The 27,500-nt window shown below is 41.5% G+C and overlaps 1 protein-coding gene across 1 annotated transcript in view; it reads right to left on the bottom strand.

The window, feature by feature from the left end:
* The window catches only part of LOC138961360 (diacylglycerol kinase zeta-like), a gene marked incomplete in the record, with an annotated part of 101,795 nt that overhangs the window by 26,024 nt on the left and 48,271 nt on the right, over nucleotides 1–27,500 (bottom strand). The window contains 10 exon segments of the mRNA XM_070332972.1: nucleotides 5,631–5,830; nucleotides 7,175–7,283; nucleotides 9,014–9,087; nucleotides 10,555–10,617; nucleotides 11,218–11,273; nucleotides 14,872–15,017; nucleotides 15,326–15,396; nucleotides 15,817–15,991; nucleotides 21,510–21,751; nucleotides 22,103–22,255. Coding sequence (XP_070189073.1) covers nucleotides 5,631–5,830; nucleotides 7,175–7,283; nucleotides 9,014–9,087; nucleotides 10,555–10,617; nucleotides 11,218–11,273; nucleotides 14,872–15,017; nucleotides 15,326–15,396; nucleotides 15,817–15,991; nucleotides 21,510–21,751; nucleotides 22,103–22,255 — 1,289 coding nt within the window.

Here is a 27,500-nt window from a genome sequence, read left to right as displayed (position 1 = left end):
GAAACCCTGTGAGTGATTGGCAGCTGCAACAGGAGGGACAGGTAAGAGCTACTGCATGCAGGTATAAAGGTGCCGTTCTGAGAGTTTTTAGGCTACTGATCTCATAGCCAAGTTAATGGCGGGTGGGCTGTTTTACAGGTACAGGTGGTAGGTACAGGTGGTAGGTACAGGTGGTGGGTACAGTGGCGGACCCCCTCTTTTAAGACCCCCAATTGAAGATTCCCTCCCTTTTAAGACCCTGTTTTCTCAGACATTGTGTTCATAACCACAGTCAATTTACCCCCGTTTTAAGACTCTCCTTTTTAAGACCTGATTTTCTCAGACTTGTAAATGTGTTAAAAGAGGGGTTCCACTGTATTGTACAGAGAGTTGACAAACAATACTGATCCCACAGCCTTATTAATGGCGGGTGGGCTGTTTTACAGGTACAGGTGGAAGTAATAGTATACAGAGAGTTGACAAACAATACTGATCCCATGGCCTTATTAATGACAGGTGGGCTGTTTTACAGGTACAGGTGGAAGTATACAGAGAGTTTACAAACAATACTGATCCCATGGCCTTATTAATGACAGGTGGGCTGTTTTTACAGGTACAGGTGGAAGTATAGTATACAGAGAGTTTTTATGTACACAATACTGATCCCATATAGCCTAATTAATGACAGGTGGGCAGTATGTGTTCTTGGACAGTTAATTGAGACAGGAGAAAAGACAGGACATTTATAAGACAATAAAACCATGGCAGTTGGGGTCTACATGGAGTGATATGTACTACATTGGTACTTTTGGGGGTTACTAATACTAGCAATATGTTTGGATCAAAGAGAGAAAAGTTTGCCGTGTGTGAAAAAGATGAATGTATGTGAAATCGCGTAACTAAACTCTGTCACCATATCTACCACTATATTTATAAGTCTACGAATACGACATTTTGTATGAGTATAGTGCTTGGTATTGAGAAATAACTCCATGTTTTTTTAAGCACGTACTGCAAAAGAGATATCTGTTTCTATAAAGCTGAGGTGAGATATAAATACGCCGATAGCAATTATCACAGCGAACAAAAAGCTCAGATGTGTATATTTTTAAAAGGATAAGGTCATCGTATCCATGCAGACTCTACAATTATCACAATTTCCACTTCATATGATGACTTTCTCTTTCAAAAACATGCAAGCAGGATCTCATTATTATTTGTGACGATATTAGCATGAACAAATTTTTATCTTCCACAGCGCATAAAAATCTCTGGCACTAGAGTTATTAATAGGAAAACGACTATTTGAGTTATAGACACCAAGTGCATGACAGGCACCTTTAAATCAATAGTTTTAATGGCTGGGACTTTTCAATGTCAAGGAGATAGAAATAAGAGATTAAAAAAAGTACAAAAGGCAGATTTTGTTGGTTATATGAACCTGTAAACTAATTATTGCAACACATTTCAAACCCAAATTAAAGCATTAATTCCCGTGTCATATCATTATAACTGTATATGCCAGTGTTCACCTAACATTCAGGATCACGTTGTGGATTAACTATTTCTTGTACAGGGATCACGTGACCGCCGCTCAAGTAAGGGTACCCTCAAAATCGACCAGACAAAAACGGAAGGGCCGATTGTAAAATCAAGAAAAAATCACAATAGGCAAAACTTGTTTCAACTTTGACATACGGGAAGAACGTCAAACCAATTATCTACCCTGAACAGATTGTTTTGTTTTGCTACCTTGCGTATTTCGCGTGCTATGCTATTCCTACTGATGCAAGTGTCGATCGCAAGAGCGGTTAAAAACCGGGACGTTGTGAGTCAATATTCATGTCAAAAAGCGCTACATTTTAGCAAAGACTTGGTGGATTGCTTTGAAACATTTAGAATGTGTTACCAATATGCTAGAAATACTTTTTGCGAAAGTTTGGATCGTTACGGTTGTTTATTCATATGTGACGTAATGTTTCGGAAAATGTTGTTAAACTCGTCAATGGATTGTTCACTTGTGTAAACAAAAAAATGTCATGACTTAGCATGTCTACAGATAAATGATTGATACAGATTTTGTGTAAGTTTCATTTGCGTGTAGCCACTGGCGTTAATTTGCTAGTCATGCAAACACATGAGAAAACAATGGAACGTTCACGCTGTTTTGCTCTGACAGCTGTTATCGCTGCGTGCCTCTTAAACCATGCTACGGCCACGCTTGGCTGGGCATCGCTGGGGCACCGTAATCATCGTTTAAATATCAAGCGTGTGTATAGGCCTAGCAAATTCGCGTCAGTGCTTATACGAACTTTCGCAGTGTGTGTATCAATCATTTTTCTAAAGACATGCAAAGTCATGAATTTGTTGGACCCAAGTGAACAATCCTATGACGAGTTTAAAATATTATTTCGAAAAATTGCATAACATTTGAACAAATAACTGTAACGATCCAAACTTTTGCACGAAGTATTGCTAGTATGTTGGTAGAATATTCTCAAAATCCACCAAGTCATTGCTAAAGTGTAGCCTTTTTTGTCATTATACCCCTAAAAAATGACGCAAAAAGTCCCATTTTTGACCCCTCTTTCGATCGACACGTGAATCAGTAGGAATAGCATAGCACACGACACACGCAAGGTAGCAAAACAAAACAATCTTTTTTGGGTAGATAATTGGTTTGACTTTCTTCCCGTGTGGCAAAGCTGCAAAGTTTTGCCTATTGTGATTTTTTGGTCGATTTTTCATTCGGCTCTTCTGTTTTTGTCTGGTCGATTTTGAGGGTACCCTTACTTGAACGGCGGTCACGTGATCCCTGTAAAATAAATATTTAATCCAAAACGTGATCCTGAAGGTTAAGACACTACACGGCCTTTACTAGCATATAAAGTTTTCATAAAATGACAGAAATTAATGCTTTAATTTGGGTTTGAAATCTGTTGCAATAATTTTTGGCCAAGTTTATTACGCTATAACATGCACCAGAGACGTGTTCCAGTGTATGCAGGTTTATAACAAATATAAGTGCATCCTTTCACCAATAATCAAGAGCCTAGCTACATCATTCCTGTGGATATTGGGAATTGATTTGTGAAATTTATTTCACAGCTCATTTCAAGCCCAGACACTTGTGACGTTTACAAAATTAATTGATGACAAAAAAAGCCTGCTTGCTGCTAATAATATAAAGCAGGAAAGGTGTTGATTTTTAGAATGTCACTCAAATGAAAACATGTTGTTCCAAACGTGAAAGACTGGACATATCTCTGGTGATGCAAATGATTGCTGTAAATGCCAAGGACGGCCGCTACCTTTCAGTGTTTGAGTTGCGGGTGTGGGTGTGTATGTGGGTGGAGAGCGCATAAGGTGATCTGGGAACATTTTGGAATGGAGTGGAAAGAATAATTGGGCTGCTTGTTGATATAGTGGAAGTCAAGGGGCTGCGTGGCTCGGGGAATGTCAATGGTGAGATGAACATGATGTGGGAGGATTAACACCTGCATGGATATGGGAAGGACAACAGATTGAAATGGGGGGACAGGCAGGGAGGGAACCTGACGTACTACATGTAGGTCAACTTAGGGGGGACAATCTTTTTCCAGTAAAAGGAGTAGGGACCTAGTGTGAGTGGGGAAGATTAGGTACGTTGAATCACAAACACCTATCTGAAAAAGTGGCTCTCCCTGTGTGAATTACAGATAACCTGTTTCATTCTGTAACATCAATATGAAAATGGAAACACAGCTTTCAGTAAATTAAGAGAGATAGTAGAGTATATATTGAAAACAAGCAAGGGCACTTTACTTTAAGTATGATTAGTGTGCAAGATCTTCCCTGCAAAACACTTCTCTTTTCACAAATCTAATTCCATGTAAGTATGACTCGATCATGTAACATCAATCATTGTCAGGAGATAGTTTCAAAATATACAAACTATCAAAAGAAAATATTCCAAAATACGAAAAAAAGTAACTGACCTTCAATGAACTTCAAACTTTTTCACAACACATTTGTGCAGGGTAATTTGCATAATGTGTGGGGGTAATTTAATAGTTTACACAGTATCTTGATCAGAACTTAAAGTCCCTTGTTTCTTTAAATTGTGCATTTGTTCCAAACTTTTGCAGAGAAAACCACAAAGATTAGGACAGAAGAGACAGAACAAAAAGTTACCTGATCTTGAGCTTTAGACTGGATAGACAAGACGGAACAAAAAGTTACCTGATCTTGAGCTTTAGACTGATAGACAAGACGGAACAAAAAGTTACCTGATCTTGAGCTTTAGACTGATAGACAAGACGGAACAAAAAGTTACCTGATCTTGAGCTTTAGACTGATAGACAAGACGGAACAAAAAGTTACCTGATCTTGAGCTTTAGACTGATAGACAAGACGGAACAAAAAGTTACCTGATCTTGAGCTTTAGACTGATAGACAAGACGGAACAAAAAGTTACCTGATCTTGAGCTTTAGACTGATAGACAAGACGGAACAAAAAGTTACCTGATCTTGAGCTTTAGACTGGATAGACAAGACGGAACAAAAAGTTACCTGATCTTGAGCTTTAGACTGATAGACAAGACGGAACAAAAAGTTACCTGATCTTGAGCTTTAGACTGATAGACAAGACGGAACAAAAAGTTACCTGATCTTGAGCTTTAGACTGATAGACAAGACGGAACAAAAAGTTACCTGATCTTGAGCTTTAGACTGATAGACAAGACGGAACAAAAAGTTACCTGATCTTGAGCTTTAGACTGGATAGACAAGACGGAACAAAAAGTTACCTGATCTTGAGCTTTAGACTGGATAGAAATCCAAGCACAAGAAACATCACAAACTTGCAATTCTAATGAAGAGTGTTCACTTTAATTAAGTCGAGAAAAAAAATCCTTCTTTGATATTTCATTTTCCCCTGCCACATGCAGAAAAACATGAACGTCTATAAACAGAACTGTAATGATCATCAGTTCAACTTTAATCTTCATTAAAAAAAAAAGAAGTGAAAAACATACAGTTTCTTACAAACATTTGATAAAGTCACAAAGAAATATAGTGAAAAAACGTTAAAAAAAAATGTAACTGAACAAAAATGTGTTACTTTGCCAACCATTGGAGGTGACAAAGAAACTTGAAAGTAACCCCAATCAAATATTGCTCACTTGTAGCCACAGCAGCCAAACAGCAACCGTTTGCATTCTCTACCGATGTTCAAAGGAAAACACTTAAATTTATCAATTACCCCTCCCTCCCCCCAGAATCAAAAGAGGCAAAAAAAGAAAAAAACAAAACAAAAAACCTGACCATGTCTACTCAAGTTCATTGAAATAAAAATGCTTGTCATTTTCTAAACCTATTTTTTTCCCCCCCCCCCCCCTCCCCAATCATTCCAACAAGAAAGCATTCCAAAGGCTTATATATCTATAGTACTTTAATATTTCTCTCTTTCCACCCTAACTTGTCTTCTTTGGATACGCATTAATTCAATTTCTCAATAATTTCCAAATCCACCACAAGCTAGTACATCTTCAATACCCTTTTTAATAAATGCTGAATACATTAAACAAAACTACTCGTCTATCTCTAAAACCTCCCAAAAATAATTAAGATGAAAAGACCAAAATATTTCATTATAAATCATCAATACTTACTCGTTTGTGATGGGCATGGATCCTCGTCGTTTGAGCTTGGCGACCATGTTTGCCTGGTTACGGAATGTGATGTGGATTTTGGCCGGCTTGAGTTTGCAAGGCTCTCCATCCACCTGCATCGGCATGGGTTTGTACGTGGTGATGCGCAGCTCTCTCCCCTGCGTGAGTCTTTCACCGTGGCCCCCAACATGCAGCGTTGCCTGTGTCAACAAGACAAATCGTGGCGTTATTGTATGTGGTGATTGTAGGTGTGTACACCAAGCACAAGCCCAAGTGCGCACGGAAAAGATCCTGTAATCAATGTCAGAGTTTGGTGGGTTATAGAAACACAAAAATACCCAGCATGCTTCCCCCGAAAGCGGCATACGGCTGCCTGAATGGGGGGGTAAAAACAGTCATACACATAAAAACCCACTTGTCCAAAAACATGAGTGAACATGGGAGTTTCAGCCCATGAACGAAGAAGAAGAAGTATGTGGTGATGTGTTGTTTTCTCTGTGACCCCCTAACAGTGTTGCAACAGTGTACGTTGCCCGTGTGAAAAAGTGAAATGATGGGGTTATTGTATGTGGTGATGTGTTGTTTTCTCTGTGACCCCCTAACAGTGTTGCAACAGTGTACGTTGCCCGTGTGAAAAAGTGAAATGATGGGGTTATTGTATGTGGTGATGTGTTGTTTTCTCTGTGACCCCCTAACAATGTTGCAACAGTGTACGTTGCCCATGTGAAAAAGTGAAATGATGGGGTTATTGTATAATAATAATAATAATAATAAATAACTTTTCTATAGCGCGAGTCCCATCAATTGGCTCCAGGCGCTTTACAAATTCATTATAGAATAAACTAGCACAAATCAACAAGCATACAAAGCATACATTTAACTGAGACATAACACCAAGAACCCAAGCACTAAGCAAAACTGTATGTGGTGATGTGTTGTTTTCTCTGTGACCCCCTAACAGTGTTGCAACAGTGTACGTTGCCCGTGTGAAAAAGTGAAATGATGGGGTTATTGTATGTGGTGATGTGATGTAGTTCTCTGTGTGAACCCCCAACAGTGCTACTCTATGTGGTGATGCAAAGCTCGTTGCTCTGTGTGAGTCTGTGTCTCTGACCCTTCAGCCACTCCCCCCCCCCTCCCCCGTGCAGTGTTGCCTGGCATTTCTTCTTCTTTGTTTTTGGACTGCAACTCCCATGTACACTTCTGTTAACTCTTGCACGAGTGAGTTTATATGTGTATGAATGCTTTCTTCCCCGCCATTTAGGCAACCATATATACTCTTCGTTTTCCATGGAAGAGTGCTGGGTGTATTCATTTCTATAACCCACCATACTCTGACATTGATTACACACACACGCACAGAGCAGTTTTTTTAAAGCCAAGCACTAAAACCAGCCATGTATAGATTACTCTCGATCAAGAGCTCTTGACATACACCTTAACATGCTAATTAAACTCAAAACTTGTGTATCTTACACACATACGCTTACCAATGAAGAGTAGGTCAATGAAAGTATGGTATCCTAATACACACATCCACTTACCAATGAAGAGTAGGTGAAGCCAATGACTTCCAGGTAGCCATCATCCAGCAGCTGGCGTTCGAATCCCACAGCGTTGGGATTGCCCCAAGGAAGAGTACCACTTGCATATCTGTTTGCAGAAACATGAAAAAAGCTGCAGACTGTTTTAACCCCTGCTAACCTCTTGGCATCATTATGTTTTAACCCCTGCTAACCTCTTGGCATCATTATGTTTTAACCCCTGCTAACCTCTTGGCATCATTATGTTTTAACCCCTGCTAACCTCTTGGCATCATTGTGTTTTAACCCCTGCTAACCTCTTGGCATCATTATGTTTTAACCCCTGCTAACCTCTTGGCATCATTATGTTTTAACCCCTGCTAACCTCTTGGCATCATTATGTTTTAACCCCTGCTAACCTCTTGGCATCATTATGTTTTAACCCCTGCTAACCTCTTGGCATCATTATTTCTGGCAAATAGCTGCTAACTGCTGCTAAAGGGACACCATAAAGTATGAATCGACATATCGATGGTCCTTTATGATCACTGCTTGCAATTTAAGTCCTCTAATAAAAAGTTTCCACAAAATTCTATCAACAAAATGGGGTTCATATAAACCTCGACATTCTAAATTTCTCTTCATCTTCTGCATATTAGAAAATTCTTCTTTTTCAAACATTTTCAAAGAAAGGGTCAGGAACTCACTAAAGGAATACAGAACCATACAAATTGCAGACAAGAATGCTGAATGATTAATTACTGTTGACATACTCTCCATCGTTACTTGATCATGCAATCACGGTTTTCTTTGTTTCCTTATCCTTTTCATGACTTAATATTCCCATGCTTTGATGCGGTCTCAAGTACCATAACTGCATCCCATGCTTTGATGCCGTCTCAAGTACCATAACTGCATCCCATGCTTTGATGCCGTCTCAAGTACCATAACTGCATCCCATGCTTTGATGCCGTCTCAAGTACCATAACTGCATCCCATGCATTGATGCGGTCTCAAGTACCATAACTGCATCCCATGCTTTGATGCCGTCTCTAGTACCATAACTGCATCCCATGCTTTGATGCGGTCTCAAGTTCCATAACTGCATCCCATGCTTTGATGCGGTCTCAAGTACCATAACTGCATCCCATGCATTGATGCGGTCTCAAGTACCATAACTGCATCCCATGCTTTGATGCGGTCTCAAGTACCATAACTGCATCCCATGCTTTGATGCCGTCTCAAGTACCATAACTGCATCCCATGCTTTAATGCCGTCTCAAGTACCATAACTGCATCCCATGCTTTGATGCGGTCTCAAGTACCATAACTGCATCACATGCTTTGATGCGGTCTCAAGTACCATAACTGCATCCCATGCTTTGATGCGGTCTCAAGTACCATAACTGCATCACATGCTTTGATGCGGTCTCAAGTACCATAACTGCATCCCATGCTTTGATGCCGTCTCTAGTACCATAACTGCATCCCATGCTTTGATGCCGTCTCTAGTACCATAACTGCATCCCATGCTTTGATGCCGTCTCAAATACCATAACTGCATCCCATGCTTTGATGCCGTCTCAAGTACCATAACTGCATCCCATGCTTTGATGCGGTCTCAAGTACCATAACTGCATCACATGCTTTGATGCGGTCTCAAGTACCATAACTGCATCCCATGCTTTGATGCGGTCTCAAGTTCCATAACTGCATCACATGCTTTGATGCCGTCTCAAATACCATAACTGCATCCCATGCTTTGATGCCGTCTCTAGTACCATAACTGCATCCCATGCTTTGATGCGGTCTCAAGTTCCATAACTGCAAAAACCAATCCTGACAGAATAATGTACTGACCTGGGAATGTTGAGAATGACCAGGCAATGTAATTTCAGGTCCTGAATTTTGTGGGTAATGTCCACACCGTCGCACTGAAACATACAAACAAATAATATTGAACACTGAACTGAAGAACCTTCAAAAGAAAAGTCGCTCTAACTTAATACAGACCTAAAAGGCATCCTTGACAGTAAAGACAGTAATAGATCCCTTTCTTGTTTTCCTTTTAGACGACGGAATAATACACTGAGTAGAGAAAAGAAACAAATGAATATATATATGAGAGAACAATAACGGACAAAGCAGTGAAAAGGGAAAGTTGAAGAGGAAAATTTAAGCTAATATATAACGGTAGTAACGAGAAAAAAAGACAGCATGCCCCTGATGGTTTAATCGTGAGGGCGTTAAACAACAACAACAACAAGACAGAGAGGGAGAGATTAACAGCTATTGTGTTTTCAGCGTAGCAATAGGGCCCGATATTTAGACGAGACAAGTATAATGCTGACGAGTCGAAGACGAGTCGCATTATACTTGTTCCAGTCTAAATATCTGACCCTATTGCTACGATGAAAACACAATAGCGTTTATATAGCTATTCTGACATTACATTCTGTGTTAAAATCATGTTTTTGTCAGCAACAAGTACCAGAATGGTCCATGTCGTTGATTGCAGACGACGGTTCCCTTTCCGCATGAAACCACGGAAATAACCGAACATTGAAAAACCCACGGACATGCATTACGGAGAAAACTTGAGATAACCGGATGTTTAGCATTACGTCAATATGCTAGGAATCATATGACGTCATGACGTATCATGCTTGCCTACGTATATTGTATGTTCGAAAGTCTGACTTCTGTTGGGAATTCGCGTGGTGAAGACTGCGGTAAATCTGTAGATGATAAAAGAACAAGGATTGTCTCAGAAGAAACGACTAAATGTTTCAGACCGGTAACTTAATTTCAACATTGCACTGTACAATGGACGTTCTATGTGACAGGAGAGTTTGCTGATTTTGTGTTAAACATTGGAGAGATCATCTGCTAGAATCAGAGATAGGTCGCTTCAGATTGCAGCTTCTGGAAATTTGCAAGGTTTGTTGCCTGTTATTCAAGAACTGGATTTTACACGTAATTAATGTATGTCATGTACATTAAGCAACAACAAAAACACACACAAAGCAATTGGCATCGTCTGTCGACTTGTCACATTAACAAACCTGGCGAGGTATGCGTGTACTTTATACACGTGGAAGAAACCGGAACCATGCGTCTTTGTTATTGCCAATATGCTTTTGGATATTGGCAAAAATGGCCGACTTCCGTAGCATTATGCTTTGATGATCGGAAAAGGGATGTGTGAGACCATCCAATCACAGCCCCCGAATTCCCCCACGTGTCCATCAGAATAGCTATATTCCCTTCTGATAAAATAGTTGGACTAGCCAAATAACCATGCTGATCATGAAGTCAATTAATTGGCACCAGCTATAGCTGCCCACATACATACTACTTCACTATTACCTATCAAACTCAGGGGACAAACAGTGAGTTACCTCCACTTGTATGTGTTCAGCGAACCCTTTCCAACTCCGTTTGAGCAAATCCCGTCCTCCTGCCTGTAACAAAGACAATTATAGCAAATCCCGTCCTCCTGCCTGTAACAAAGACAATTATAGCAAATCCCGTCCTCCTGCCTGTAACAAAGACAATTATAGCAAATCCCGTCCTCCTGCCTGTAACAAAGACAATTATAGCAAAATGAAAACGTCACTGCTTTATGACAGACTCAACGCATGGCATGAAAGTAAATTCAGAGTAAAACAGATGCAGGTTTCAACATTCAGACTATGCAAGAATCACTCTCAGTAATTACTATCAATATGTGTTGCAAGTGAGTAATTATCTTCTTATTTGATAAGTGACAGTTATATTGACAAGTTTTTAATGAAGCAAATTAAGTGTTTAATTAGTACATTTCTAAAACTGCTATGCTTACTTAACTGCAACCAGAATTGAAGATTCAAAGATACAAATAAAGCAAGTAATGCTGGCCTAGCTGGGACAGGTGTAGGAACACTTTGGGGATGAGAGAGAGCGTTTTGTTACCCACTTCCTATCATGCAACACTAGCATACACTCTTAATCACAATACATTTAATTTATATATACCCCCTATCATCAAGGGCATTTAGTAACCATTTGTATAAATAACCTACCCCTGCATAGAACATCTTGTTCCTGAACCTGCTGTTGAACTTTTCTGGGTTGGCTTCTGAAACACATCAAATAGGAGAGCTGACTGAAAAATAATTCTTTTGCTACTTTATTTTTTTGTAGTGGTTTCTAAACTAAAAAAACCCAGACAAATAGAACAGATATAAAAGAACATAAAACTTTGAAATATAAAGGAGAAAAAAAATAAAATAAATTCAAACTATCGTTAAATGGTCAATTGGTAATTATTAGTCACACATGCATACATCTTGCCTTCCCCAATATTAACAATAATAATAATTATAATAATACTGACAGCTTACATAGTGCTTCACATTTTAACTAAGAATAATAAACACACTATATCAACATTGAATGCCTTTAAATCCTAACATTACTATAGAACAATAAAGTTACAACAACACAACACTAACGTTATTACAAAATCATCTAGGTGCACACACAATGATGGATCAATGTACAATTAAAATGGAAAAAAGTCTCTTCTTAACACACACACACACACACACACACACACACACACACACACACACACACACACACAAAATTCAGTACAATACAGTACAGTAAAAAAAAAAACCTTTAAAGACCTAAACAAAAATCTGAGAAAATCAGGTCTTAACTCATTCGCTGCGCAGCTAAATTTCCCCTGTGTTCCCTGCCAACGCGCGATTTAGAGCCATTTTGAAAAAAATATTAAAAATCAACAACACAAGATAACCTTACATACCTTATGTTTTTGCAAAGTTTGAAACTTACTCTTTTAGAAAATATATGAAACATTTGAAAGTACATACCTTTTGTTGTCTTCATATCCACGCAAAATATCCAATTTGAAGCAAAACAAAAAAACTTTCTACGTCATGGGTTCATCATACACAATGTCATGATCGACACTTGCATTGCCCGAATCATCACCCAAATGATCGTCCATTGGCACAAAATCGTCACCAGAATCTAAAATATCATCTCCACTATCATCATCACTGAGGTCAAGATCAGAACCGTACTGAATAACACGTTCTAGCACTCTTTTCAAGTTACTACGTCTCAGCAGAACGATCCGCCATCTTGGAAAAGTCAAAACACGTGGGTCGCACACCGTCAACAAAATTTTTATTAATCCCAACAATTTAAGGGAAGGAACTGTTTACAGTGAATGGTACCACTGTAGACAGATAGAAGTTCATTGCAGGGGTTGTTTCCCTTGGTCAGCAGGACCGTTTACACCGTTAAAAATTCGTGATATCCGTCGGAACTCAAGTGCCGGCACGCAGCCAACGCTAAACACAGGTGTCGGAATTCCAGTTCCGACGCGCAGCGAATGAGTTAACCCCTTCACTGCCCACCCCGTATGTAATACGTTGTCATTTTCGGTTTGTCGTACGCCCATAACCGTATCTCATACGTGGGATTTGTGTCAACAACATTTCAGGACATTTCTGAAAACTAAATGGGAGGTAACCACTGTCCAAGTACTTGTAGGGGTTCTAAACACAGTTCTTTTCCATAGACCGTTCGGATAAGTTACTACCACGTGTTGAAAACCGTGTTAGAAATGTAGAACCGATCTATAGCATTCACAATGGCGGCCGAAAGTCGGACCTCAACTCGTAGACCTGTTTTCAAGCGATACAGTGTTCTGGAAGCTCTACAAGAAGTGATTTATGGATTACCACACAGAAGAATACTTTTATGGGCTGTAATGTGAGTACCTGATGTTTGACACCAGTTTTAGCAGTGTTTTGTGTGGTTTTACGTGCTGCAATGTGTGTGTGTGTAAGTCCGGAAACTGTAATTTTTGACAAAAATGGTCATTATATCAATTTTTACAATAGCAATCACAAACAAAGTCCAATGATCATGTCATCTTATAATAGCCAAGGGTATAAGCAAAACACATGCCAAAGATCTAAGAGATATCTCAATAAATGATCGAGCAGTGAACAGATTAGTGAACCTACCGAAGAAAGCAAAATTTTGCCCTGGCACACAGCAATACCAAAATGCTGTTATACTGTGGCAGTGAAGGTAAGGGGGATTGACGAAGTGTTAAAAATAGAGGTACATTGACAGAGATTGTCAACAGAAAGTGTTAGGTACATTGACAGAGATTATCAACAGAAAGTCTAAGAAAACAATAAGGTCTTTAAAAGGAGGGAGTCCTAAACTATGGGGGGGGGGGGGGGGGGGGGGGGGTCCCGTACGAAATGAACATATAAGAGACATATAAGAAACCTATAAGTTTCTTATAAGAAACATATAAGTTTCATATATGACAAGTAAAAAGCTATGTATGTCAGTTGTAGGAATAGGTTTCTTATAAGTCTCTTATATGAAAAAGACCCCAATTCATATAAGAATCATATATGAATCATATATGAGAACCTGCACTTCCAGAAACCTATAGTTCTCTTATATGTTTCTTACATGAATCTTATATGACTCTTATATGAATCATCACTTATAAGTTTCTGCATAGGAGAATTCAGGACTTAGAAAAAATATTGGACAATGCTGAATTACTGGCAATACTGGCTTTCATATATGTTTCATATATGAACAGGAAGTGGATGGTTTGCCTTGAGCATTATCTCCCCCTGACTGAACGGCCATCTTTGTGACAGCAGCTCTGTGAGGATGTTTAGCAGAAAATCAGTGAAAGAGCAGGACTAAAATGCAAAGTTCTTACAGAAATAATTGGACTTGATGTATGAATATGTGAAGAGAATGTTTATGTCATGCTGATGTTTGTGGGTGGCTGGCAGCCCAACCAACCCAACAGCTTGACACTGACAGGTTTGTGTTTTTATTCAAAATCCAGAATTTCCCTCCATTATTTGTTTTACTTTACAGTTCTGGTTCTGCATCAGGTGATCAAATCATGTTTACCAGTACTACTTTGGTTCAAGCAACAAGAAACTGACAGCTGTGCATATTCAAGAAAATTATTTGTGGCTGTAACTTGTTGTTTCTTGTTCATAATTTCAAGTTTCAAAGTATTGGATTTGAAGAGGACAATGCATGTCTTACTCCTCTTCTTGTGACCAGTGATTTAGAGATCTGTTTGTTTTTGCCCTCAAAATAAACACAACTTCAGTAAAGATATGTATATATACTGAACCAAAAGGTATTTTGCAGTTGGATTCATTATAATTCAAAGTCAAGACAGTTAAATTGGGTTAAGCAGGTGTTATTTCCCTTGTAAACACAAATGTAGGTCAAGGTCGTGTGTCTAGTATGAGACATATAAATATCATATATGAGGCATATAAGAATCCTATAAGGGAGATGTAGGTTTCATATAAGATTCTTATAAGTCTCATATATGAACATTTCATATAAGAGACCTATAGCTTTCTTATAAGAGAATATAAGATTCATATAAGAGACCTATATGAGCTCAGGTTATAGGTTCATATATGATTCATATAAGTTTCTTATAAGAATTTACCTCATTTGCATTTAAAATACCTATAAGCCACATATATGAAATTGTCATACAAGACTCTTATAAGAATCTTATATGAAATTGGGTCCAATTTCTTATAAGAACGTTTCGTACGGGGTGTTCCACTGTACAATACAATGGAATACAATACAACTCTGCTATCTGCAGAGCATAAATATATTACCCCTGGATTCATGAAACTCCAGCGCCACATGGGCGTCTGCCCCCAGACTGAAGTAGTTGTTGAAGACATTGAGAGGTAACTCTGAGGTCACGTCCTCTCCATCCTCCACAATTCCCTCCTCGTTCAACTGGACGTCAATATTCCACCTGCACCAGGTAAATAACTCTTGGTAATTAAAATCTAACAATCAAATTAATTGCACCTCATATTTCCACCTGTACCAGGTGATTAACTCATGGTAATTATAATATAACAACCAAATTAATTGCATCTCAATTTGTCAGTCATAGGGAATGAATTAACTAAACAATAATGTGGAGCCGGAGTGGCATTTCAGTTAAAGCGTTTGCCTCTCATGCTGGCGACTGTGGAACAAGCGACTTTAATCCTCATTATGTAGTAGAATCCGAATTTGGGAATGAAGTTATACATAAAAATACACACAGATTCTCACCTATCTAGCTGCACAACTGATCCCTCCTCCACATTGCATAATATTTTGGAAAGTGGTTCATCTGTGTAACCCTGCAACACACAAACAAAAGTTAAACCAGATAAAGGAGACATTTCAACAATTAACCCAAAAACAAGAAAGGTTAGTTTTTGGAATGTATCAATAATCATCATAGACAAAACAAAGCATTCATCAGTATATCGATCAATCTAGTGATCTCTGAAGTGATCGATTGACAAAGAAATAATGGTAAGATCATGAATAGAAAATGAACTTAGTTAAGTAAGTCAGATGTTGATCGGGAGACAGTTTAACAGTTATTTTAGCCAGGCCAAGACAAGAAATAGTTTGGGCGGAAGTGATAGAACATCAAGTCCATCATGCCTTGTTCTATTATATTACTTCCTGTGCCCGCAACAGAAAGTTCGTCTGCTACCAAACGAAGGCAAGGTCCTACCCTCTCCTTTGTGACATAAATTTCCTATACTGACCCCGCCCCAGTTGAGAGTCCTGGCCAAGTCGTTGCCGGTGCCGATGGGGAGGATACCGACGGGAGGGGGAGGGTTGAGACCCAGCGAGTCGATGACTGATAGAATCCACCCCACCGTCCCATCCCCTCCCGCTGCCAGGATGCGTATGTTAGGCACTTTTTTGAATAGGTCCAACCTGAAATATACAAAAGAGATAAATATAATTAAATCACAGGGAAGATATATGCTTGTGGAGTGGACTGAACAAGAACCGGGTTGACAGTGTGAATGAGTGGATGTGCCTTAATTTGCATGGCAAAACTCCTGCAGACAACTAATTAAAAGCAGACGTCATGGAAGCAATCTACACGTGTGAATAAAAGAGGATATGCAAAGCAAGTTGAGGTGAGATATGTGACCCTCCACCACGAAATGAGTCGCATGTCATCTCGCGCGGTTCTGCGCTGGGCTTAATATAAGTCCGGGGGGTGTCTGGTAACAGTGTGAGGGTCACCTTAGTCACAGACTTATAACTCAAACAGTTTTCGCTCTTTTCTAAAACGGTTTTCACCACTGGATAGAGCATAAAACACTCTTTAGGAAAATGTAAAAATATGAAAATCATGCAAAGGTGACATGCGACTCATACCGTCGTGGAGGGTCACATATGTAGTATGGTCAAAAACGGAAGAGAGAGAGAGAGAGAGAGAGAGAGAGAGAGAGAGAGAGAGAGAGAGAGAGAGAGAGAGAGAGAGAGAGAGAGAGAGAGAGAGAGAGAGAGAGAGAGAGAGAGAGAGAGAGAGAGGATGATGGAACTTTATTTTTCAAGGATAGAGGTTTAAGGCTAGAGAGAGAGAGAGAGAGAGAGAGAGAGAGAGAGAGAGAGAGAGAGAGAGAGAGAGAGAGAGAGGAGAGAGGAGAGAGAGAGAGAGAGAGAGAGAGAGAGAGAGAGAGAGAGAGAGAGAGAGAGAGAGAGAATACACACATGGAGTCGAGAGAACCAGAGATAGAGAGAGATAGAGAGATAATACAGAAAGACAGAGATATAGAAAGAAAGAGAGAGAGAGAGAGAGAGAGAGAGAGAGAGAGAGAGAGAGAGAGAGAGACAATGACAATGACAATGACAATGACAATGACAAATCTTTATTTTTCGAGGGTGACAAGAATAAGCATAGGTATGCTTTTTTGCATCTGGCCCTCGCCCTAAAGAGGGACTAAACTATTTTACTATAACTATGACTAGGGAAAAAAAGGTTACATAAAAACATTAATGGTAGAACATATAAGTTTATGTACATGAAGCGCATTATGTAGAAGCATTGTAGATCATAAGGTAGTGTTCAAAATTGGGTGTAAAGCAATGAAGATAAACGGAAAGTAACCCAACAATACATTAGCTCAGCAAAACAATGTATTACAGAGCCAAATCTTCGTGATTTTGTCACAATAAACCATAATTCCGATAATGAACAACTGTATACAAAGAAAACATACCAATCAAGTTTATTTGTTCATAGAGTTCATTAAATGGAAAGAATATTTGGTTCTAAAAGAATCTGTGTTGGTGGATTGCCGCAGGGCGTCCGGAAGAGCGTTCCAGAGGCTGCTTCCTGAATAAACAAGACTTGATTTAAATAGGTCTATCCTAGGAAGAGGAGTGTTTAGTTTTATAAAGTGGTGCGAATTCTTCAAAGAGAACTTTGAGCAAATGGTTTCGGGTGCATTTTCTGTCATAATTTTATGCATCATTATTCCTTTGTTGTAATTCATTCTTGACTTCAGAGGTAGGACCCCTATGTTGATGTAGTCTGAGTCGGTGAGAGTAGTCTGTTTGAGTAATACTACTTTTAGCGCTCTTTTGTGTAATCTGCTGAGTAGCTTTAGGGAATTATCACTTGCAGAGTCCCATAGAGTGGATGCGTAATCAATAAGAGACTGAATATGAGCAGTGAAAAATAACTTCCTGGCTTGACAATTAAGGAAGTGTTTAATTCTAGATAAGAGGTACACTTTCTTTGACACTAATTTACTAAGTTGTTCAATGTGAGTTGACCAAGACAGGTTGTTATCGATGTGGACACCTAGAACTTTGTGATGGTCGACTTTTTCCACTATATTGCCGTCAATCATTAAATCGGGACCAGTTGAGGTAAAATTCTGTCGTTTTTGTCTAGTTGTAATTATCATATATTTGGTTTTCTTTGGGTTAAGAGACATGTGATTTAGGTCAGTCCATTCTGTCAGCTGGTTTAGACTTCCTTGGAGGGATTCTGATAAGCGAGTTAAATTTTTGTTACTGGAGTGAATTGTGGTATCATCTGCAAAAAGTTCACATAAATGTTGAATATAAAGGGGGAGGTCATTAACATATATTGAGAAGAGCAGAGGTCCTAATACCGATCCTTGTGGTACACCGTAATCTACAGCTTGCATGCTCGATGCTCTAGTGTTTGTAAGAACTGTCTGTTGTCTGTCAGAGAGGAATGAACTAACAAGATTGATAGTATCATATCCGACGCCATACAAACCGAATGTTCTAAGCAATAATGTGTGATCAATTACGTCAAAAGCTTTTGCAAAGTCTACGAAAATGGCACCACAGAATTCATTATCGTTTATTTTGTCCAACCACTGATCAACAAGAGAGATTAAGGCAGTGTGGCAGGAATGCTTAGCTCTAAATCCTGATTGTTTAGGATGGAATAAGTTGTTTTGGTTGAAATGTGTTAGGATGTGTTTGTTGATATGCTTTTCCAGTGGTTTTGATAACACAGACAAAATGGAAATTGGCCTATAATTTGAGGGGTCTCTTTTGTCACCTGATTTAAACAGAGGAATGACTTTAGCCTGTTTCAGGGCGACTGGAAAATATTTTTTGTCTAAACAGAGATTGTAAATGTAGGTAAGTGTTTCAGAAATTACGGGGGCTGACAATTTAAGAATCCTACCATCAAGCCCATCGAGCCCCCGGGTGCCTGTTTGCTTGAGGTGTGTAAGTGCGTGAAAAACTTCAGGTACTGTAAGAAGGGGAATTTTTGCTTGACATGAAATTTGTTTTGATTTGCAAAATTCTTCTAAAACTTTCAAATCATTTAATTTGGACTTGTCATTTTTAATCACATTTTCAGCAATTTTGGAAAAATGTGTGTTTAAAGCATCGGGAGATATGTCCTTGATACAACTCGGATGACTGGCAGCCTTTTTATTCGTAAGTTCATTTATTGCCTTCCATATATTCTTTGAGTTTTGCTTTGAACTTGATGCTAGGTCACGAAAATATTTTATCTTTTTTGTTCGTTTAAGTGAATTTACCTTATTTCTCTGTTCTCTGTATTCCTCTTCCTTGCCAACCGACTTTAAAAAATCGCGATGGTCAATGGCATGTTGTAAATCATTATCAAACCATTTAGGTTTTACAATGTGCCTAACTCTCTTTATTCTCCACGGAGCATGTTTATCGTATATGTCATTGAAGGCACTAAGCCAATGTGTTAGGGCTTCGTCCGGATCCGTAAAATTGTAAGTATCAGATAGTGGGGAATTCCAAAGTTCATGTAGAAAGGTGTCTTCGTTAAATTGAGAAAAAGAGCGGTATTTTATTGTCTTGTGACCAACTTTAGGAATTTTGACACCCTTTCTTGACCATGTTAAACAGACAGGAAAATGATCGCTGCAACCATTGGCTGGAACACAACATTCGACAATATTATGGTGATCAGTAACATAGATATGATCTATCAGAGTACTGCTGGATGATGTGACTCTAGTGGGAGTGTTGACTATTTGTTTAAGATTATAGAGGTTAATCATATCAACCCACTGCTTGTTTTGTTTAAGCAAATCAACATTAAAGTCTCCCAACAGAATTGTTTCCTTTGACTCGAGCAGAACTGCATCTAACATCTGTGTAAAGTTATCTGACCAGTTTGCTCGCTCTGCGGGATTTCTATAACAAAATCCTATGAGGAGTGGAGGTGCTCCTCTCAACTTAACTTCAATCCACACAGATTCCACGAAGTTCTCAAGGTGTATTATTCGTGTATAACTAATTGATTCACTTATGTACAAAAGTATACCAGTTTCTCTACTTTGCTGAGGGTCTCTGCGTAACGTACTGTAACCTGGAATAACAACGTCAGAATCCGAAATCTGAGGTGTTAATCTTGATTCTGTGATCCCAAAAATGTGAAAACTTGTTCCAGTATTTAACAGCATTGTAGAAATATCATTGATTTTATTTATAGCATGGTTAATGTTCAGGTGCCCAACACGGAGACCCTGTTTTGTTGGCCATGTAGTAGGAGAGCTACTCATATTTAAGCTCAAGTAGCGTTTTGGGGCGTTTTTTGTTTGTTTGTTTGTTTAATTAAACAATATACTTATTGATACTGAATCAGCTAATTATCCAGTAAGCAAGACAACAAAATAATGAAGAGATACAAAACAGTGATGGAACCAAAATGATATATGACACTTTACGAAACACAACGTCAAGCGTAAATTAACTAGTAAAGAGACAAGGAACTGTTTCCGACGACAAACTAGGTAAACAGCGAAAACAAACAATAAGCAAGTAGAAAATCGAAAAGCAGACAAGCACAATTAGGAAACAGGAAAATAAAAATAAAACGGTACAGTTACCGTTTATAATGATAAAGAACCAAACTAAAACTACAGAACTAGTGTAATAGACTCTTAACAAGTCTGACACAAAGCAGTTGACACAAGAGTCAATGTTGACACACTTGTCGCTTAGAAACAGAAGTCACTTTCAATCCGATAGAAAAGGGCGAATCGCTTGACCGTCCGAACACACTGCTGTCACTAAAGCTTGTCCGATTAAAGGCGCACAATAAAGGAGCACGCACACATCGAGTCTCTGTTTCACGCAAGACAAAGAATGTGATTCTCGTCTCTTTGTGAAAGAGTTGCTGTGACAGCCTGAACCACAGCACAGTAAAAACGAAGGTAATATGAAGTTCAATCAGGAGGATAAAGGCCACGAAACCATGCTCACACCCTCACAAGGGTAAATTACTAAATGTTCGTGCAGTAGCACAGTCGTACATAAAAGTATGCAAAGTGTTACCATCATGGCAGATGACACCAATAATGCTGTATTGTCTCGCATTCTCTTACCGCACGCACACACAAACACACACACACACACACACACACACGCTCATACACACATGCGCTCACACACACACATACACACACACACACACACACACACACACACACACATGTAAGAGTAATCCAAAAAATAAGTCGTCACACCTATGAAATACACTCCACGTGACATTACACCAGCGTACACATATCCGAGTTGTACTTGTAGTAGCCCTGGTAGCTGGAGGGTGGGGAACACTGTTGAAGATGTGGGAGCATGGGACCGTATGCACGGTGGGGTGGCACTGTGTTATGGTGTGTCTGGAGCGGGAATGATGAAGGAAGCATGTGGCGCGGGGGAGACCAAGGGGCTGCATATTGCCAGACATATGGAGGCACAGGGTAGGGCGGAGAGAGAGAGAGAGAGAGAGAGAGAGAGAGAGAGAGAGAGAGAGAGAGAGAGAGAGAGAGAGAGAGAGAGAGAGAGAGAGAGAGAAAGAGAGAGAGAGAGATGCAGAATGTTCCAAATAAGAATCATCCATTATCAAAGCTTCATAAAAGAATTTAAACAAACACCAGCACTTCAGACAACACCCACTCACCCAAAACGCGGGCCCCCTTGAGACAAGTCGAAGACCTGCCGAGGGTTGAGGAGCCAGCAGAACTTGTGGAAGAGTTTTGCCCCTTGGTTCCCTCCGCTCTTCGGGTTGATGAAGACAAGAACAGGTTTGATGAGTGGTGATGGGATGGGTTTGATGATGAAGGGTCGTGAATCTTCTTTGCTTTTCCGTTTCCGTAATGATTTCCGCTTCTTGCTTGACCGTATGGACGATTTGAAAGACCCCTGCAAGAGCAATGAAAAGACAACGTTTAAAATCTAAATGGTATGTAATACTGACTTGCACATACATCAAATTCATCATGAACTAGGAAAATATCTCTGAATAAAAGGACAGCTGCATGGACACTAGGTGCTACAATAAGACCCAGCTTATACATCTACAAAGGCAACAAATTTAGGGGAACTTTTAGCAAGCCCCGAGTCATATAATTACTATGTTGCAGGGCTCCTTACTTGACAGTTGCAATTTGTAGATTATTTTGAAAAAAGGGGAGAGGGTTTGGGGAACCAATAACTCAGAAACACACACCAAGCAAGCAAGCAAGCAAGCAAGAGGTCAACTAAGAAGCAAACCTTTTTGGGTAGTTTGATGATCCATGAGGGTGGGATGATGATGCTAGCGTGAATACCCAGGGTGCACTGCTCCTCAATCTGTTGCATCATGAAGCAGGTGGTTTTGTTGTGGTACGCTGTTTTGCACCACGAGCAGCTGATGGCGATGATGTCCTGCAAAATAGCATTTGATTGGCATGTGGTTCTTGCCAGCGAGATGGAAGATAATTTCTCAAGCCTGTCCTTATTTGGGCCAAGTCGACCATGCAAAGTATACTTTACGAAGCTGGCGGCACGGAGCTTTCTCACAGAGCTTTCTCACAGAGCTTTCTCACAGAGTTTTCTCACAGAGCTTTCTCACAGAGCTTTCTCACAGAGTTTTCTCACAGAGTTTTCTCACAGAGCTTTCTCACAGAGTTTTCTCACAGAGTTTTCGGAAAAAAGACTTCGTGAAGTCGCCATCAGGCAAATTAAGGACCGCCTTAAGCTCATTTCATTCTCTGTATAACAAGTTTTTGTCTGTCTGCTTACTAAATTAAAGACCCCTAGGTCAAAGTACCGTGATTGTAACGTTTTGTTTTGACCAACAACTTAATTACCAATATTGTTGTTTTTTATTCTGGAAAGTATCAGTCAAAACTTTCATGTGCTGTTCTTCTGCTAAAAATAAAAACAAGTCGCTACAAGTGAAACATACATGTATAAAAACATTCAGTCGATCTATCAGCAACAAAGATCTTCACCAAAACTGAACGGCAAAACAGACACACACAGGGACATGCACACACACCGACATGCACATACAACAGATGCACGCACACACACACACGCACGCATGCGCATACACACTGACACACAAACACATGCGGACACACACATGCTCACGAACAAATTCATGCACACACACTGTTAATTGATTTCCTAAGGCCCCCCAAAATAATATGTTGGTTTCTGGTGACAAAGTTAAAAACAAAAAGTGGAAAGTCACAACTAATTTTGAACTGTCATTTCATCCAGTAACAGAAAACATTGATAACATGCATGGTTTACCAGAGTTCTTGGCAATCAAGTAATGTGCATCTTATTGAGTAAAAAAAAGAAAAAGATTTTTGTTTCGTGTTCCCACACGCATGTGCCAAACACATGTTTATGATCAAATAGCTGTGTGGGTTATTACATGGCAGCTCTCCGATTCTGGGTTGTAAGACTCTTTGCAGGGATATGATAAATATTGAAATGTTAAATCGCATTTGTGTCCCATGCATGCTCTTCCTTATCTAGCTCCCCCACGGCACAGGGTTGAGGAAACAAGAGAGCTCACACAGAGAGCCATTAAGTCATTTCCTTCACTGTGCAGTGAAAACAACATGGTGGGAGGACACTAATCACAAGTAATGGTTCCCTCACCACTGCACTGAGCTTTGTGCCAGTGTGTATAGTTCCCTCACCACTGCACTGAGCTTTGTGCGGCCAGTGTGTATAGTTCCCTCACCACTGCACTGAGCTTTGTGCGGCCAGTGTGTATAGTTCCCTCACCACTGCACTGAGCTTTGTGCGGCCAGTGTGTATAGTTCCCTCACCACTGCACTGAGCTTTGTGCGGCCAGTGTGTATAGTTCCCTCACCACTGCACTGAGCTTTGTGCGGCCAGTGTGTATAGTTCCCTCACCACTGCACTGAGCTTTGTGCCAGTGTGTACGTGCAATTTCAAACATCAGAGATGACATTAGGGATTGGCACTCACAATTCTTTCTAACTTTAAATTTTGAGCAAACTAACTGCATCACAACGATAAACTTATGCGATGTGGGGGCGCCTGAGTTCTTCAAGTTCTCAAATCTGATTTGCAGTAATGACTTTCCGAGAGAGAGAGAGAGAGAGAGAGAGAGAGAGAGAGAGAGAGAGAGAGAGAGAGAGAGAGAGAGAGAGAGGCCCACGGTGAAGCTGGTGGGTGGGTGGGTGGGGGTGGGGGAGGGAGGGGGGGGGGGGGGGGAGGGAGCCTTCTAAAAGGAATTCGCTTTCATGTCGGTTTTATAGAGAGCTTGTTGGTACGTCTTTCAAATTACAAATGATTTGTTTCTTTGTCTTTTCAAGTACATTGTTGATGTTGTCGTTGTCGTTGGTGTTGTCTTTATTGTTTTTGATGTTCGTTTTTCTCATAGTTGTTGAAGATGAGGGTAAATTAATGACAAGAAGACAAGGAAGGAGAACAACCAATTAGTACCCATTATAACTAACAGAAACGGAAGAATCTCCAAACGATCCTCCTCCATTCTAATCAAACCATAAAATTATAGCTTTAATCCAATTTCCTCTTACATTTAGCCCCACATTCATCTTTACAGCTTACGCATTGAGGTTAACCCCAACCTCATTTTGCTTTTTCCTCTACTTCTATCAAAGCTATACTCCTCGCTTCCTTTCGCTTCTTTTGTGGGTGCTTCAATTAACCCGATTGGATGCGACAGAGCATTACTTAATTAGCATGATCACTCCGCCGCGGGCACTCATATCACTTAATCCAACTAGCAGCAGCAGCAGTGGAAAAACAAGAGCACCCAGCGAACCTGGAAGGGGCCGCCTCCTTTGGATAATGTCACGCTGGAATGATTTCCTTTGATCTGTGCGCTGGTATGACATCAGTGCAGGCATGCTTTGCTCAGCGGCTGATCACCATGCATTAACAAGCCATCCCGTCATCAAATTATAAAAAGGGGCGCAAAAGAATTTGAAAGCGGAAAACTGAAACATGTCTACAGAGAAATCGAGTGTGGATACAGGAGAAGCTACTGCTGGGAAAGGGCTGTGTGGATAAGTTGCTGCTAAGTTGGACAGAGTTCTGAAGATTGTCGATTCCGAAGCAAGATTACATGTCATCAGCAATCTTCAAACATGTTTAATATTCTGTATCTGTTCCCCATAGGAGTTAAAAGTCTGATGCCTCGCATTCTCTGCATGTTAAAAAAATAAGCATGTATTGGTTTGGTATATGATACTCTTTTGACATGCAAACTCACTCCTAAAGAATTCAGCAGCCAGATCCCCTTTCTCCAAGTACTGTACCTTCATTGTGTTTCGTCTGTCAGATAGCCGCCTCCAGAAAACACCATCACATTGTGTTCTTACCCTGGACACATTTGTAAGGGCCCGGGGAGAAGGGGTGATTACAGGGGTGGCTCCCCCCTCTCATATAGCCCCCCCCCCCCACCCCTCACCTCCCTTTAAGACCTTGCTTTTTCAGATTTACAGATCATAACCTCGTGTATATTCAACTCAATTTCACGACCCCATCATTCTCAGATTTGTGCGGCCTTAAGAGGAGGGTTCCACTGTCTGAGAAAACAGAGTGGGGTGTGTGTGGGTGTCCGGTAAACATCACAGGCTGTGATGTCGTGAGGGATGTGACGGGACAGGTCTGTCTTAGTCTTGGCCAGTTCCTTATGGACCGCCAGCACGCACGTCCTGGTAAGGGATAGCACTGCCAGTCGTCATTAATCGCTAAACGGCGCCCCACTACCCTCTCCATTTTTCAGTCTGTTCTGTCCGAATGGGGACAGTTGGGGGAGAGGGTGTGGACAGTTGAGGGAGAGGGTGGGGACAGTTGAGGGAGAGGGTAGGGACAGTTGAGGGAGAGGGTGGGGACAGTTGAGGGAGAGGGTAGATGGTGGGGACATTTGGGGGAGAGGGTGGGGACAGTTGAGGGAGAGGGTGGGGTCAGTTGAGGGAGAGGGTGGGGACAGTTGAGGGAGAGGGTGGGGACAGTTGAGGGAGAGGGTGGGGACAGTTGAGGGAGAGGGTAGAGGGTGGGGACAGTTGAGGGAGAGGGTGGGGACAGTTGAGGGAGAGGGTAGAGGGTGGGGACAGTTGAGGGAGAGGGTGGGGACAGTTGAGGGAGAGGGTGGGGACAGTTGAGGGAGAGGGTGGGGACAGTTGAGGGAGAGGGTGGGGACAGTTGAGGGAGAGGGTAGAGGGTGGGGACAGTTAAGGGAGAGGGTAGAGGGTGGAGACAGTTGAGGGAGAGGGTGGGGACAGTTGAGGGAGAGGGTGGGGACAGCTGAGGGAGAGGGTGGGGACAGTTGAGGGAGAGGGTGGGGACAGTTGAGGGAGAGGGTGGGGACAGTTGAGGGAGAGGGTGGGGACAGTAGAGGGAGAGGGTGGGGACAGTTGAGGGAGAGGGTGGGGACAGTTGAGGGAGAGGGTAGAGGGTGGGGACAGTTAAGGGAGAGGGTAGAGGGTGGAGACAGTTGAGGGAGAGGGTGGGGACAGTTGAGGGAGAGGGTGGGGACAGTTGAGGGAGAGGGTGGGGACAGTTGAGGGAGAGGGTGGGGACAGTTGAGGGAGAGGGTAGAGGGTGGAGACAGTTGAGGGAGAGGGTGGGGACAGTTGAGGGAGAGGGTGGAGACAGTTGAGGGAGAGGGTGGGGACAGTTGAGGGAGAGGGTGGAGACAGTTGAGGGAGAGGGTGGGGACAGTTGAGGGAGAGGGTGGGGACAGTTGAGGGAGAGGGTGGGGTCAGTTGAGGGTGGGGACAGTTGAGGGAGAGGGTGGGGACAGTTGAGGGAGAGGGTGGGGACAGTTGAGGGAGAGGGTGGGGTCAGTTGAGGGTGGGGACAGTTGAGGGAGAGGGTGGGGACAGTTGAGGGAGAGGGTGGAGACAGTTGAGGGAGAGGGTGGGGACAGTTGAGGGAGAGGGTGGGGACAGTTGAGGGTAGAGGGTGGAGACAGTTGAGGGTAGAGGGTGGAGACAGTTGAGGGAGAGGGTGGGGACAGTTGAGGGAGAGGGTGGGGACAGTTGAGGGAGAGGGTGGGGACAGTTGAGGGAGAGGGTGGGGACAGTTGAGGGAGAGGGTAGAGGGTGTAGACAGTTGAGGGAGAGGGTGGGGACAGTTCAGGGAGAGGGTGGGGACAGTTGAGGGAGAGGTCAGTTGAGGGTGGGGTCAGTTGAGGGAGAGGGTGGGGACAGTTGAGGGAGAGGGTGGGGACAGTTGAGGGAGAGGGTGGAGACAGTTGAGGGAGAGGGTGGGGACAGTTGAGGGAGAGGGTGGGGACAGTTGAGGGTAGAGGGTGGAGACAGTTGAGGGAGAGGGTGGGGACAGTTGAGGGAGAGGGTGGGGACAGTTGAGGGAGAGGGTGGGGACAGTTGAGGGAGAGGGTGGGGACAGTTGAGGGAGAGGGTAGAGGGTGTAGACAGTTGAGGGAGAGGGTGGGGACAGTTGAGGGAGAGGGTGGGGACAGTTGAGGGAGAGGGTGGGGTCAGTTGAGGGTGGGGTCAGTTGAGGGAGAGGGTGGGGACAGTTGAGGGAGAGGGTGGGGACAGTTGAGGGAGAGGGTGGGGACAGTTGAGGGAGAGGGTGGGGTCAGTTGAGGGATAGGGTGGGGTCAGTTGAGGGAGAGGGTGGGGTCAGTTGAGGGTGGGGTCAG

This window comes from Littorina saxatilis, linkage group LG3, assembly GCF_037325665.1.
Source record: "Littorina saxatilis isolate snail1 linkage group LG3, US_GU_Lsax_2.0, whole genome shotgun sequence".
NCBI lineage: Eukaryota > Metazoa > Mollusca > Gastropoda > Littorinimorpha > Littorinidae > Littorina > Littorina saxatilis.
This window is presented reverse-complemented; position numbering and strand designations above follow the sequence as displayed.